Source organism: Zeugodacus cucurbitae, chromosome 5 (genome assembly GCF_028554725.1).
Source record: "Zeugodacus cucurbitae isolate PBARC_wt_2022May chromosome 5, idZeuCucr1.2, whole genome shotgun sequence".
In the NCBI taxonomy this organism is placed as follows: domain Eukaryota; kingdom Metazoa; phylum Arthropoda; class Insecta; order Diptera; family Tephritidae; genus Zeugodacus; species Zeugodacus cucurbitae.
The window spans coordinates 28094304-28110409 of NC_071670.1; the positions used below are offsets into that span (position 1 = coordinate 28094304).

The 16106-nt window shown below is 37.8% G+C and overlaps 1 protein-coding gene across 3 annotated transcripts in view; it reads left to right on the top strand.

The window, feature by feature from the left end:
- The window catches only part of LOC105215420 (dopamine D2-like receptor), a 238830-nt gene that overhangs the window by 55051 nt on the left and 167673 nt on the right, over positions 1–16106 (top strand). For all 3 annotated transcript variants that reach the window (XM_029042357.2, XM_054231258.1, XM_054231257.1), the window contains exons 3-4: positions 6593–8355; positions 9902–10092. In XM_029042357.2, coding sequence (XP_028898190.2) covers positions 7320–8355; positions 9902–10092 — 1227 coding nt within the window. In that variant the 5' untranslated portion in view covers positions 6593–7319. The remainder of the gene's footprint in view (positions 1–6592; positions 8356–9901; positions 10093–16106) is intronic.

Sequence of the window (16106 nt, forward strand, 5' to 3'; positions counted from 1 at the left end):
TAGTTTCAAACTAGTGTCTCACTAGCATGAACCGCATTACCATCTAGCCAGCCGAAAGTTTGTGTTTTGAGTAATCAATTGACCACGATATTATCATATTTAGTTCGATATATGTATAAAAGGCGAATACCAAAGCAAATCAGGCAAAAATCTAATTGTGAGCTCACCTTTTTATTTAACAAATTTACTCATAAAAGCAAATAAATATAGAGTAGACGAGTTGTTTGTTCGATTCGGCACCCTTTGGAGGAGTTTTTTGATATTCAATACAGAATGTCAATAATTGCACTTAGCATCTGATCAATTTGTACTAATTTGATTTATTAAAATACAAAAATAAACAATTTTATTAGCAAATGGTTCTATAATTGGTATAAATGTGTCCCTTTCGGACTAGTCCATTTGCAAACAGCACTTTTAGTTGGATATATGCATGTATGTATGTATGTAAGTGCACTCATGTACCTGTAGATGGGCGGTCCCATTTGTATCAGCTTTACCTTAACGCGTCCACATGAAAGCAAATTAAGTTTTTATCGATTGGTCTTTTCCCGTTTTAACACCTCCACCACGTGCACACATACTACTAACACACCCTCACATATGCATGCGTGCGTGTGAGTGTTTGCGCTGCGGAGTATTTTTGTGTACAATGCGTGTATCACTGCTCACCAAAATTTCACGAAGATAAACATCGTCATCAGAAAGGTAAATTTGAAAAGCTTCGATTCGACACCCAGCTTCCTTTCGGCGCTTCCGTGGCTGCCTCTCCATTGTGCAGGCGTGTGGTTGCGGCGGGTGTATGGGAGTATACATACATAATGTAATATTTACTCTAATTTAAGCTGATATCGACGAGTGCGTATCCACAGAAATAACCAATTTCGTTATTCAACGTTGTCGCCACCACCATCCAATCACCTAATTCCGCGCCCACCCAGACCGCCACCCATTAATCGGGTATGCCCAGCAGGAAAATGTTAACTCTGGAAATATGCTCCAATTCATTATTTGTGCAGTTTCAGCGAATATGCCGCTTATTATGATATACTTAAATATATATACATACTAGCAGACCCGACCACACGTTTTTGTGGCTAAGGTATACATTAAATTAGTAAATTCTTCAATATAGTAAAAAAAAATCTTACGCATAAAGAAGAAAACGTTATAGCCGGTATATTGATTGATATACATTATTGTGGATCTGTATTAAACGTAAAACGTTTAAACGTTTGTAGCTGTGTCAACTCTCCTGGAACGAAATTATAAATTGTCACATTGAGATCATTGACATCTTTGTTTTTTTACCACCAAAATAGGTCATTCAATCAGCCATTTATGGTTATTATATTGTGATTATTTATAGCCTATGACCATTTCTAGGTTATCATCTATCACTATACCAAATTTCATCAAAATCCGTTCAGCCATTTAGGCGTGAAAGAGTAACAGACAGACAGAGTTACTTTCGCATTTATAATATTAATATGGATATGTACGGATATTTGAGAGAAAGATATGCTATATGGGTTGACATTTAAATCTCACTGTTCTTCAAATCGTATATCAGTTGTGTCTCAGCCGGGTTTCTGTTGTGCTCCGTTGGAATTTTGCAGACTCTAATGGAATTAATTTCGATTTGACGGCGAAGTTATTGCCATCAAATTACAGTGTGCAATTCCTGAATAACTCACTACCTGGCAAAAGGTTTCCCAATCTTTTAGTTGAATGAGAACATAGCATAGAAATCTTTCAAAGGAAGAGAGGCCTATTATTATGACTATTAGGTTTTCTAAACGAATAATAATCGTATGTGCAAAGTCAATGCATTTTAATGTTATTTTATAGGCTAACATTGTTTTAGTTGCAATTGAAGACAGACATGTTGGCTGAGGTGTCTGTGCCCCACTGTGCATGGCGCCAATTCAGGCGCCAGAAACTGTTGAATTCTTCCACAAAACATCGACATAACATGCGAAATACAGGGTGATATAGAAGATAGTTAATACAGAAAAACAGAAAATAATCACAAATGCAGTTATTTGCAGTTTTGGTTCAAGTTTAATTGCATTTTTAAATTTTTGTGTTAATAATTTTTAGATTTTTAATTTATAATGTGTAGCCTCAAAATGTAACGAAACATCGCAGTTTACGCGCCCTGTGTGTGTATGTGTCGGATGCCATCTATTAATATAATACAATCACCAATATTTCCACTCCACCCACAAGGCTTGCCTCACACTTGGCGTCTGCACGCTTTTCGGATAGCTGATTCGGTTCTATGCGATTCGCAGCATTCGCACGTTTGCTTATTGAAGCGCGTGTGCCACAGACATTTTCCTTGTTCAATGCACACACACACATCCATGGGTACTTAGAGACATCCTGGCGATGTGTGGCGCGTATGTTTATTGCGAGTATATCTTCCTAATTTCTTATTTATGAGTTATTGATATTTATTGTTAAATATTGAATGATACATAATAAATACTATTACATATATTTTGAATACACTCGCACACAATTCATATGATTTGTTCTTATAAAGAGATTTATTTATTTCTGCCCGAAATTGGTGGCGCCTAATTTATTTAACTTAGGTGGATCACCAGCGACAAAAGATTACAATACTTAAATAAATATCAATTTCTATAAGCATGTGTGCATTAATGTAAAGAGTTTTGGCCGTAGAGGTATATACATATGGAATGAGGAGTGAATATAATAAAGCATCTTTCTGAAATAAAATATGGCAAATTCACATTGGTTTAATGCTCACTTTCAATCTTAGAAGCAGTAATATTTTGACTATTAAAGACTATGTGAGTGATAATTGGTATTACTAAAGAAGGATTCATGAAAATTATGGAAATTTAAATTATGTTATATGGGAAGAAGACGTGGGTTTTAGCCATTTGCAAACGTTAAAATCATGATATCTATGAAATGTATGTGTGTATGTAATTTGCGTATGCACCGCTTATGCGATTATAGCCGAATCAATAATAGCGCGCCATTCGTGAAGTGAATCCGAGTTGTTTTTCACCTGCAAATCACCAAAAAAATCAAAATGTCACCTCCGACTCTATTTAGCGTCTAAACCACATTATTCTTATTCTCACGTGGTAAATGCATCAAGCGTTTACTAAAGAAGCCCTGGAACAAAAAATCAGCCTTATCTGTCCACGACAGGCTTTAGGATGCAATTTAAGGCAACTTAGAGGCATATCGCTTCTCTGGTTTCGGAAATATTGACCACTTTATGCACAACGTAGGTATTTATGTTAACTTTTGTCCTTAACAGTGTAGCATCATTGACTGTTCATGCGGTATGCTAATTCGATGGTGCTGTAATATTAAGAAGACTATTTATGGCATTTTGTATGACAGTTCCAACTAATCTTCTACATTATCTTGGAGTTACCACAGTTTTCTGCCCAGTTCTCTTTAAAGTATCCTTTTTCAATTGTTCGTCTTCTTCTTTTAATAACATTATAAACAGCATTCCTTCTATAAATTTTTACTAACTCAGTAACAGTCTCCGATTTAGTTATAATCGTTAATTCCTTTGGTTTCGGCATTTTATTTACCAAGTTTTATATTTTACGGCTTTGTTAGTTAGTAATGGATGCAATAGAAACCAATAATTACTCTTGTTTAAACCAAATCCAAGAATAAAGGCTGAATGCGTGTGTAAATACTTTTGACTACTGCGAGTCGTCAGTTCATTTGCTTATTTCTCCGCCATATTTCTAGCTATTCTAGCCAAACTGACTACATTTGCTCAGGAATAGATAAAGGTTTACAACAAAATAGCATTTTGTTACCCTGCGACAACAACAAAAATAAACGAAAGCTTTTTGTGTGAAACTTGTAAACAAACGTCCGATGTGTAAATAATTTTGACTACCTCTGTATATACAGTAATTCCCGATAATGCACGCTAAAAATGACAACTATGCCTCAAAGTATAGCTGGGAGGAGATTTTACGTTTTTCTTCTTCTTCTTCTTGACTAGCGTAGACACCGCTTAGGCGATTCTAGCCGAGTCCACAACAGCGTGCCTCGTATCCCTCCTTCTGGCAGTTTGGCGCCAATTGGTTTTACCAAGCGTAACCAGGTCCCTCACCACCTGGTCCTTCCCTCTTCCTCGGCTTCCAGCAGCGGGTATTGCATCGAATACTTTCAGAGCTGGAGTGTTTTCTTCCATCCGTACAACATGACCTAGCCAGCGTAGCCGCTGTCTTTTTATTCGCAGAACTTTGTCTATGTCGTCGAATAACACATACAGCTCATCGTTCCATCGTCTGCGGTATTCGCCGTTGCCAATGTTTAAGGGACCATCAATCTTCCGCAAAACCTCTCGAAAACTCCTAGTGCCATCTCATCGGATGTTGACATCGTCCACGCTTCTGCACCGTAAAGTAGGACGGGAATGATGAGAGACTTGTAGAGTTTGGTTTTTGTTCGTCGAGAGAGGACTTTACTTTTCAATTGCCTACTTAGTCCATAGTTGGCAAGAGTGATTCTGCGTTGGATTTCCAGGCTGACATTGTTATTGCTGTTAATGCTGGTTCCCAGGTAGACGAAATTATCTACAACTTCAAAGTTATGACTGTCAACAGTGACGTGGGAGCCAAGACGCGAATGCGCCGACTGTTTGTTTGACGTCAGGAGATATTTCGTCTTGTCCTCGTTCACCACCAGACCCATACGCTTCGCTTCCTTATCCAGTCTGGAAAAAGCAGAACTAACGGCGCGGGTGTTGTTTCCAATGATATCGATATCATCGGCGTACGCCAGTAGCTGTACACTCTTATAGAAGATTGTACCTTCTCTATTTAGCTCTGCAGCTAGTATTATTTTCTCCAGCATCAGGTTAAAGAAATCACACGAGAGTGAGTCACCTTGTCTGAAACCTCGTTTGGTATCGAACGGCTCGGAGAGGTCCTTCCCGATCCTGACGGAGCTTTTGGTGTTGCTCAACGTCAGCTTACACAGCCGTATTAGTTTTGCGGGGATACCAAATTCAGACATCGCGGCATAAAGGCAGCTCATTTTCGTGCTGTCGAAAGCAGCTTTAAAGTCGACAAATTTGGCGCATGGTGAACATCTGGTCTGTTGTTCAGGTCTAAAGCCACACTGATAAGGTCCAATCAGTTTGTTGACGGTGGGCTTTAGTCTTTCACACAGTACGCTCGACAGAACCTTATACGCGATGTTGAGGAGGCTTATCCCAAGGTAATTGGCGCAAATTGTGGGGTCTCCTTTTTTGTGTATTGGGCAGAGTACACTGAGATTCCAATCGTCAGTCATGCTTTCTTCCGACCATATTCTGCAAAGAAGCTGATGTATGCACCTTATCAGATCTTCGCCGCCGTATTTGAATAGCTCGGTAGCCTTATTGTTCTTCAAGCTATTCGAATTTCTTCACGGTCGGGCACTGGAACAGCTTCTCCATCGTCGTCGATTTGGGAATCGGGTTCGCCATCTCCTGGTGTTGTACTTTCACTGCCATTCAGCAGGCTGGAGAAGTATTCCCTCCACAAACTCAGTATACTCTGGTCATCAATAACTAGATCACCTCTGGGGGTCCTACAGGAGTGTGCTCCGGTCTTGAAACCTTCAGTTAGTCGCCGGATCTTTTCGTAAAATTTTCGAGCATTACCCCTGTCGGCCAGCTTGACAAGCTCTTCATACTCACGCATTTCGGCCTCTTTCTTTTTTTGTCTGCAAATGCGTCTCGCTTCCCTCTTCAAAATCAACTATGCCTCAAAATATAGGCACTTAAGCGGAAAAGGCACTTAAACGGGGAGGCACTTAAGCGGGGAGGAGATTTTACGTTTTAGCTTTCATAAAAACCGTTTATTTTATTCTAACATAAATAGTCACGTTAATTGTTTTCTTATGAGTAGTTTGTTGTAAAAGGATTTTAAGAGTGATTGCAAGACACTCAGGCACAGTTACACAGTCCACAGCGGACACCGTTTCCTCGGACTTTTTAACCTTTATCTTGAAATATATAAATATTCCTAACGAGATTAAACTAGCCTTTTGAGTTCTTGGGTTCGCTGAATCCCAATCCGGGGTCCATTTAATCCCATCAGATTAGTGTTTTGACATAACCCAAACAAAACTCTCTACTGGGGGGTTTCGGGGACGAATTTCGAATTTTACGTTAGTTTTCAAAAATTCAAAATGGCCTACCAATTATGTGGACACATTTTAAAAATAAATTACTATGCATCCAGTATTCTATTTTTGCTACTCTGTTGCATTTGAATGCGTTGTGGAACTCAATGCCTGAGACAACCTTAAAACTAGCCTTGTATCCGCTTCTCCATAAAAGTGCTTTTCGAACAACTTCTTTTCAGAACTCAGTTAACGTAATATTATTTTACTAGCCAAGCAAATGGAAAATGCTGCAGTTTTTGCCACCTAACAACAATTCACAAACTTAACTTAAACAAAGTCAATTATGTAGTTGGTAAGCATCCGCACACATGCATATACTAGTTTAGTCATGTAGACACGTCACTCGTTGCCCATTTTGTACTAATTTGATTTTATTTTAATTTTCTGCTTTCAGCTTTTAGCTTGCCGGGTCACCATCAGGGAAGTAAATGGCGGAACTGCTGAAGTGATGAATGTATAAAACTCATTACCGTAGAACCAATGACCAGGCCCAATCATGCATATCGGAGTGCAGAATCTAATTAATATTGTCGGTCGGTGCATCACATGTGCAAACAACAATAACAACATAAAGAGCGGCAAGCACGAGCGCGCCGTTAAGTGTACATTGAGTGTGCTTTAATTATACCTCTCCAACACTGTGCTGCCTGCCGAGCCAACGGAACCAAGTACACGCTGCGGATAACCGCCGGAAGAAGTTAGGGCGGATGAGGGGTGCAGCTGCAATGTGCTATGTATTTTCCAGTTTATGCGGCACAATGACCGACTTGATACGGATACTACTTCCATTAAGGGCCGCACAAATTAGCCCGTTGAAGCAACTGACGGCTTAAATGCACTTTGGATCGGGCTTTCGTTCCCGTCTTCAATACCGAGAAGTGAATTGTTTATATAAAAATCGCATACAATTGATTAGCGGCGGCGTTCGATGAAATTTTATAAGACACTTTCTTCCGGACGTAAGCGGCGGCGTAATTTATATTTGAAATTTGTCTAACGTTTTAAAACAGAGAACGGTCAGTTTAACCTCGTTCGGCATCAGGCGGCAAGCTGATTTACTGAGCGTGCGCACATAAATAACAGCAAAAACAAATAGGTAACAGTAACTGCTGTATAGGAAGATGGTATCGTTGGCGGAAATTAACACCACAGCTGCGATGACGCCGAGCGACCGCAGCGACCCAGTGTCGGATGACTACTTCCGGCTGTACGATGTTGGCGCCGACGGTGATGACGATGGCATCGTTATAAATGGCAGTGGTGATGACCACAGCGAGGAGCTGGAAAACATTATTGTGGGCATTTGGAATTCATTTGACAGCTCTAACTCAACCGGCAGCGAAGCGACGAATGTGACCTCAATGAACTCGCCTACGATGACCCACCACAACATCACATTTACCGATGATGCCAACAATACGTTCTATACATGGACATCTGCAACGATTGAATCGTACACCGACTTGGATTTCCACTCATCTTCTGTATTTGTTGCTTCTAATTCAACGCCGCCTACAGTTGGAAAAGCAGCGAACGGAAATGGAATTGAAAATGAAGGTGGGTGGTCGGTGGATGGCTGTCATGATACCGCTGAGGGCGCGCTTGATAACTGCACTACACCAACAAATGGTTTGTTAGACATTGCCCTTAGAACAACGGGACGGAGTCGAATGGCTGTTGGTGAGGGAGAGGACGATATCAACTTTGCTTTGATCGATAGTGCGGAAACGGCTTTGGGCGGTGACAGTGATTACGAAACAGTAGAGGGCTTTAATGGTGGCGGCAACGCCGAGGAAGTCGGGCGCCTGGCGGTCGAAGGTACCGATTTTATACGACATTCGGCCGCATTAGACAGTTTCGGTTCGAAGAGAAACGAAACTTATTACCCGAGTTTCGACGGTGGCGGGACGAGTGTGTCGACGGCGGGTAAGGGAGTAGCTGGTGGGGCGGGCGATAAGAGCGGTAGCTCATTTATGCTGCTGCTTGAAGACTTTGGCGATTATTTTTTTAATTTTAACGGTACCGGCAGCGGGGTCGGTGACGGCGTCGCGTTTTCGGATACACAAACTACAATAAGCTCTTTAAATGCAACCGATGTAATTATTCGAACTAATTGCTCAAACATAACGGACCTGTGTGTCGTGCCAAATGATGAAGGTAAGTCAATCATTATTTAATCCGAATATGTTTAATATAATCAAATAACACTGTCCAACAGCATTTTTGGAACAGAATAGCGACCCCATAATTATGAAAGGGTATGTTCAGTAGATCATTTTTGTAGAACAAACTTATGGTCCAGCACGTCTGAGTTTTTTTTACAGTGGGTCAAAGTTTTCATTTTTTGCTCTAAGGGAGCATTATACTATATGAAAAAAATGTTGTAAGTTAATGTCTGAGAGAATTCTTATGGTCAGAGTTGTATTGTGGAATTGTATGAGGATTATTTTTGTGGAAGATCTTAACCCTCTAACTGGTTTCTTTATGGGTCAATTTGACCCTTTTTTCGAGAAAATCAAAAAATATCCTTTAAGAAAGGACATTTAAGGATTAAAATATTCTACGAAAATGTTTGGCGGAAAATTTCAGTGGGGGTCACCAAAGACACCATTGTTGTAAATAAAGCTCTTTACGATTGATAAAAAAATTATAATTTCGTTTTAATAGTGGTTTATTACAGTATGTACATATTTATTTTTTTGCTTCAGCAGTAGTAGGACAATGGATTAAAGATTAAACTTAATATGCTTTCCTGTATTTAGCTTGACGTGAATGTTCCGATGTGTCAAGGTTTCTGTACAAGCCCCCTACGTATTCAGCAAGCATTACAGTTTGGGATTTCCCTTTGAATCTTTCTTCCAATACCTTTATATCCTGAGGAAACCTTTCACCGTGTTCATCTGAAACCGCTCCAAGGTTTTCTTTAAAAAAATTGAGATGAGAGTGCAGAAAATGCAGCTTTAGTGACATCTTAACTCCTTTTTTGTGGAATACGCAACCGGTATTGATGGATGTTGATTTCCATTGTGCAGTAAAACTGCTTTTAAGCTGTGTTTTGAACTATCTATAAATAGTCGCCACGCGGAAGAGTCCAGTGGAAGCTTTAGATATTTTAGAACCTCTTCAATACTGCAAAAGTATACAAGTTCTTCTGATTTTTTAAACGGCCGAACTTGACGACGTTTTCACCTACTTTGTATATGTTGGCGTGTAATTTTGCCAATTAATCGTAAAGAGCTTTATTTACAACAATGGTGTCTTTGGTGACCCCCACTGAAATTTTCCGCCAAACATTTTCGTAGAATATTTTAATCCTTAAATGTCCTTTTTTAAAGGATATTTTTTGATTTTCTCGAAAAAAGGGTCAAATTGACCCATAAAGAAACCAGTTAGAGGGTTAAGATCTTCCAATACAAATCTGACCATAAGAATTCTCTCAGACATTAACTTACAACATTTTTTTCATATAGTATAATGCTCCCTTCGACCAAAAAATTAAAACTTTGACCCACTGTAAAAAAAAACTCAGACGTGCTGGACCATAAGTTTGTTCTACAAAAATGATCTACTCAACATACCCTTTCATAATTATGGGGTCGCTATTCTGTTCCATTCAAAAAGTCTTCATTTGTTGGACAGTGTAATTGTTCTTATTATGCGCGTAGAATATTTGACATATCTTGTTCTCCATTTGCATTTACAGTTCCTCCGAATTATTGGGCGCTTACGTTGATGGTGTTTCCTTTGCTGACATTGTTCGGCAATATTTTAGTGATCCTTTCAGTGTGCCGCGAACGATCCTTACAAACGGTTACGAATTATTTTATCGTGTCATTGGCAATAGCCGATCTACTAGTTGCTGTCGTGGTGATGCCGTTTGCGGTTTATGTTCTGGTATGTGCTATTTAATCTTTATATTTTATATAACTGTAATAAAATAAAACTGTACTCTAAATTTGAGTGCAAAAATATATTTGTATATGCGAATATATGTACATATATTTTATTTTTACTCTGGTCTTTTAATATGTGAATATATTAAAGTCGTTGATACTCTGATGTTAACTGTTATAAATTGGCAAATCGGTTAACAAACCTACTTCCCATATAATAAAATTTTAAAGTCCATCTGATTCGTTCACTTTACAATGTATGCATCAAGAACCAATGAAGAAACCGGAACGAAACTGAACACAATCTCAGAATTTGAGGTGTAGTGTCACTCATTTTAAAATTTTTGGAATCGGACTTAAAATTTTCGTGGTTCGAGATATTCGGAACTTGAAGACCTCAGTATTAATGAATAACTTTTTACAGGAAAATCTCTCAGATCTTTTAATGAAACTCAGAGGAAATCTTTTGTTCATGAGTCTCTTTGCCAAAAATAGAGAAATCTGGTCATAACTACCACTACTTCTATTTTATTATTAGGGTTTTATAATATCCGATGGACTTTATACCGTATATATCAGTTAATATGTGAGATATCTTAGCAAAATTAAGTTAGCTTATAGTATTGTGTATAATGTAGCTTGATGGTGAAGATGAATCGGTTCACGAATTATATTTGCTCCATTGTACTATATATAATGATTGTTGTTGTTTTAGTGGGCCTTGTGCTCGATATATGGTTAAATTGTATGGGATAACTTGAATCATCACTTTTTCCTGTTTTAATAATGAGATGTGAAGAATAACGTTATATGCATGGCGCGGTTATTGGAGGATCTCATGCTATAGCTTCTCGTGGGGAAGTGTAGATTACTTGTGGTTAATATCCTCACGAAAGCTTTCAAACAACTTGGTCACAATCTTAAAAATAATTGTTAACAAAATGAAAAATATCTATCTTTTTGAAAGAGAGAAAAATATGTATTATAAACTTATACAAATGTATATAGATTTGGGCGTCTATGTAAGAACATTGAAATTACATAATGTACATAAATATGAACATGCATACATATTTACATATAAAGAAAAACTCGTAGATTTGTCAGACCACCCTCACTTCACTGGGAATTTTGATTTATGTGCGTGTATTTTGTCAGTCGTTGATTGATTGGATTAACGGAAAGGAAGCAAATTTTGACTTTATTTTCGTTTTTGTTATGCTTGTTGTTATTGTTCTATTATATTCTGTTGTTACTGTTATTTACAACTTTGTCATCATGACTATTGCAATGCTTTGAGGTCACGCATGGTATTTGGTGCTTCATTGTCGTACTTCTCCGCCTGTGCAGACGATAAAATGCTTGGAAAGAGAAGTGTGACAAAAAGAGAAGAAATGCGAATTCGGCAATATTTGCTGATACAGCAAGATTCGCACCTTGGCAAAGCCTTGTGTTGAACTTGCCTTCTCACAAAAACAGCGAAACGCGTTGGTGTTATTGTGCTGTTCGTTTAATGGTAGTTTTATAACGGCATATATAGATGTGCGGCTGGTGAATATGGTCTCCGCCACATAACTGTATTATGTATTTTTATGTTAAATGTGTTAGGACTAAATTTTAAAATGTTCAGAAATTAAAAATTTTAAATCTGTTGTGCACTTTACAGAACATATCAAATTCGACATATTTATATAAACTGATTTGCAGATGTCTTTTGAATATGAACCACTCTGATCCATGCTGTATTCAACTCAAGGATATCCAAGATCACGGTGAAGGTCAGCAGATCTAATATACCAAAGAGCATTAACTATACTTCTTAGTACCTTATTTTGGAAGCGCTGAATGCAAGCAATACAGTTTTGACTTGAGCAACCACATAGTTGAGCTTCATAGACCCAAATTGGCTTTAGTACTTGATTATATATAAACAGCTTGTTTTCGATTGAAAGCTTGGATCTCCTACCGACTAGATGGTAAAACTTAGACTATTTTAAAATGAAGCCCTTTTTTTCTCTCTCTTTCCAGCGATGCTTAGCATCTAGGGTGATTCCTAGGTACTTAGCATTATTGTGAAATAACATCATATGTTCAATTCTTCGGGATAAGTTTACGACTAAATTCGATTTAAAAATTTGAATGTCTTTAAAAACTTAATTCATCTATATTTTTGCTATATAATATTATGGAAGGGATGGTTTATGATCGGTTTTTCGAAATAGGATAATATGGATTTCTTTCATCTAAGTACGATATACATATTTTTCAGATTACTCACCAAAGTATTTTAGGGAATTCGGAATTATGTTGATTTCTACATAATATAATATATTTTATAAGAAAGAAAATGTACTTGACCAATTTTTGATAGAATATAACAATTTATTTGATAGCACATTACTATATGAAAAAGTTAACAAGCTCATTTCAATTGAAAACTTAACAGGACAGGCGGATGTCAGTAAATTATATGATTTGAAATGATTTACTTAGACACACTTATCGAGAATAACAACATTCATATAATGTTCCAAATTTATTTTCTTATATGTGCTTATCTTGTTGACCGATAGTGTAATGATACAGACGTCCATACCAACAAATTGTATAAGAAATTTTATATATGTATATACACTACCAGACCTCTCCGGCTTCGCACGGGCTTACACAAACATTTCAAAAGTTATAAGCTTTTACAAATTTATACACACTCTCCCATACATATGTATACATGTACTTTGTCATTTTTTGCGTGGGTTTATTTAAAAAAAGTAAAATGAGGAAAATTAGAACATTAAATTATATTTTATTTGCAATGAGCTAAAACTTGATTACAACCTCTAGCCTGTTGTGTACGTTGTCATTCTCTCTGATTATAAAGGCGTTGGGAACGCTCAGAGTTCGACGCCCTAGCGTGAGCTTGTATATATGAGCCGATGCACACGCTCTGTGCTCGAGCGCGTACTTGGCAGGTTTAGAAATTTTGTTCAGCAAGCAGCTGCAAGCACTCTTAACTCGAATCTCTGACACGCGATTGCGATGCGAAGAGAATGACTTGCAGACAATTTTCTGTTTCAGATTAAGATTTTCCATCACGAAGTCTTTCCGTTACCCTCACCTGGGAACTATTTCCAGAAAGTTTAGATCCTAGCAATAAATATAGCCTATGTTACTCGGGGTGAATGTAGTTTTCCAATGGTGAAAGAATTTTTCCTCTTTATAATAGTAGTATAGATATATATGTACATACTAGATATTTAACTTCAATAGTGGAACAGCTGATATAGTTGCACGTCGAAATTTGTATGTAACCAACTTGAAACTAATATGAACTGTTGAATACTCTTATTGAGGACCAAAATGTGGAAAATTCCATTTAAACGTATTCCATATGATTTGGGAATCCCTTACAGAGTGCATATAATGAACAATGCAGCTGCTACAACAAACGTGATAACTGATAACTGTAAATACATATATGTATGTACATACTCGTATATGGCTGTAATCTTAGTAACAGTGTTTAAGTCATAGCATGGCCATTAAGAGAATGCCTGAAAGGAGTTCACTGGAAAAAAGTAGTGTTTGATGGCTAAAACGAAGAAAACGAATTTGATCACATATGGACCATGCGTTCAACTAGATTACTAAACACCCACACACATACATATTTACATGCGATTATATTGCGTCCTCTGCTGTGCAGAGCAAAAAAGGAAAAGCCGAGGCAAGTTGTATGAATTGAAATGATTGCTTGAAATAATATGCTTTTAAGGACAAAAAGCAGCAAGTAGAATAATACAACTGAAGTAATGGCGAAAGTGTTAAAATAAAAGAAATGGCGAAATGGAAGAAACGTAGCAGAAATGAAATCATACTTATGCCATTCCACGTCGAGTGGACGTGTGCGTCGCCTAAACGCCATGAGATATGGCTACATGAAGATGAAAAAAGCTCGGGATACAGGCATAGATTGGGGTGTGTGTGTGCAAAGTGCGAATGAATGACAGCGAACGGGTGGAGAGGCGGACCGTGGCAGCGGAAGGCGGCGGGTTGTAAAATCGCATTAGCACACAAAAGGAAGCACTTTACGCCACTGATTGCAAGTGTTGTGGTTTGAGCTGCTGCTGAATGAATGTTATGCGCTCCGAACAACCATTTCAAAGCTGCCAATCCCACGCGCTTCACACGCCGCCCCGCAATCGCCCTCCACAGCATTTGTCAGCATAGCGACATAGAGACATTGATTCCTCGGCCAGCGATAGCAACAATTCATAGTACACCACGACATCCACGCATTACTTTACTGACACTTGCTTGTGCTGCTCATGACTACCACATACATAGTACCATAGATCCTCGGCGCTGGAGGCACGCACTGCTGCGGGACGCAAATGTGCGTGAATCCAATACATAGACAGCCAGATATTTTACGCATTCATAAATCCGTGTTACGCTGTGTTTTTCCATTTTTTTCGAACCGCAGCCTCAAGTGTAGTGAGGTGTACTCGACGGAAAGTCATATAGTGGGCGAAATTGAGCGGAAGAAAAATGATGTAACACTTAAGTGTTGTAGTATTTTTCATTTGCCAACGCATTTTTCTTCACTGGCTTTAATTTTTTATTTTTCATTTTCCATTTTGCAACTTTTTTTTATACATCTGCGGGTTTTAACTTGAAAGCCAAAGTGCAGCACTTCCATATATATGTAAGTAGTATCTCTAGTATGTATAAGCCGCTGGTAGTAGCAGCAGTCGAGGACAAATTTTCCCTTAAGATTTTTCATTCTGAACATTGTTAACTTGAATTAATTATACAAATCTTGAAACCTTCGACCTGTTAAAATTTGTTAGTAGAAAATACTTTTTGATTTGTTCGTAGGTCCCCATTTATGAGAGCTAATTTTTCATAAAACATTGTAAATTATTAAAGTGAGATCTAAATTTTTGGCGTCTAATAAAACAAGTTTTCCTTATTATTTATGTGTACTTTGAAAAATACTATTTCAATGACTTCTCAGTACCACGTTCTTTACAAAGGTTTGGTGGTAGATTCTTGTTGTAAACTGATGTATGACTTGTCGGTGTGAAATATATACTTGTCCAGATTTTGACTGTATGAAAATTGGAGTATATTACGGTTTCTTAAAACCGAGTAACGTGGAAACGCCTACACACATACAGAGTCCTCCAAAAAGGCCCTAATTTTGATAATTTATACTGGGAGAAGAATCAATTTTCTTTCTCCCAGAATTTATTAAACATGTATGTATTAGAGTGATATATGATGATCATCATTTTCGATAGGATTAACGAAGATTAACCCTTTCAAGCCTAATGTCGCCAAAAATCGTTTCGCAAAAAAAGTTGTACAAAAACTGTTCAAAAACATAAAAATAATTGCTTTATTTTAAAGCAAAGTGAACTATATACATAAGTAGAGATAAGAGAGTTATTAAAAAAATTACATGGGAAAAGTGTTTAGTTTATTTACAATAATTTAGTTTGTGCCTAAAAGCAACTTTGATATTTTTATCACTTAATATTTGAGTTAAGACTAATATACATATATCTGTCCTAAAGAAAATGTTAGCTCCGCCCATTTTAATTCGGGCATGAGAGGGTTCACTGTTTTTTTAAGAATTCGTACTTTTTGATACAAATTATTTGAATACTGTTTTTAGGATCCTAATAAAAAATAATGAATCGTTAAGGTACTGTGTATGTCATTCTTCAGAAAATATAGATCATCCAGCTTGGTCCGATCGACCAAGCAAGATCGCTTCACTCTATTGGCTCTTGAAAAGTTTTAAGGAGATCCGACGTTTTCGAACCAAATTCTGTTCAGGAATGATGCCCATTTCTGGCTCAATGGGTATGTCAAACAAGATTGCCGCATTGGCACGGTTTGGTGTGGTTTGAGGGCTGGTGGAATCATCGGCACATATTTCTTCAAAAATTATGCCGGTGAGAACGTAACCAAAAGCTCCGTCAGGATCGGGAAGGACCTCTCCGA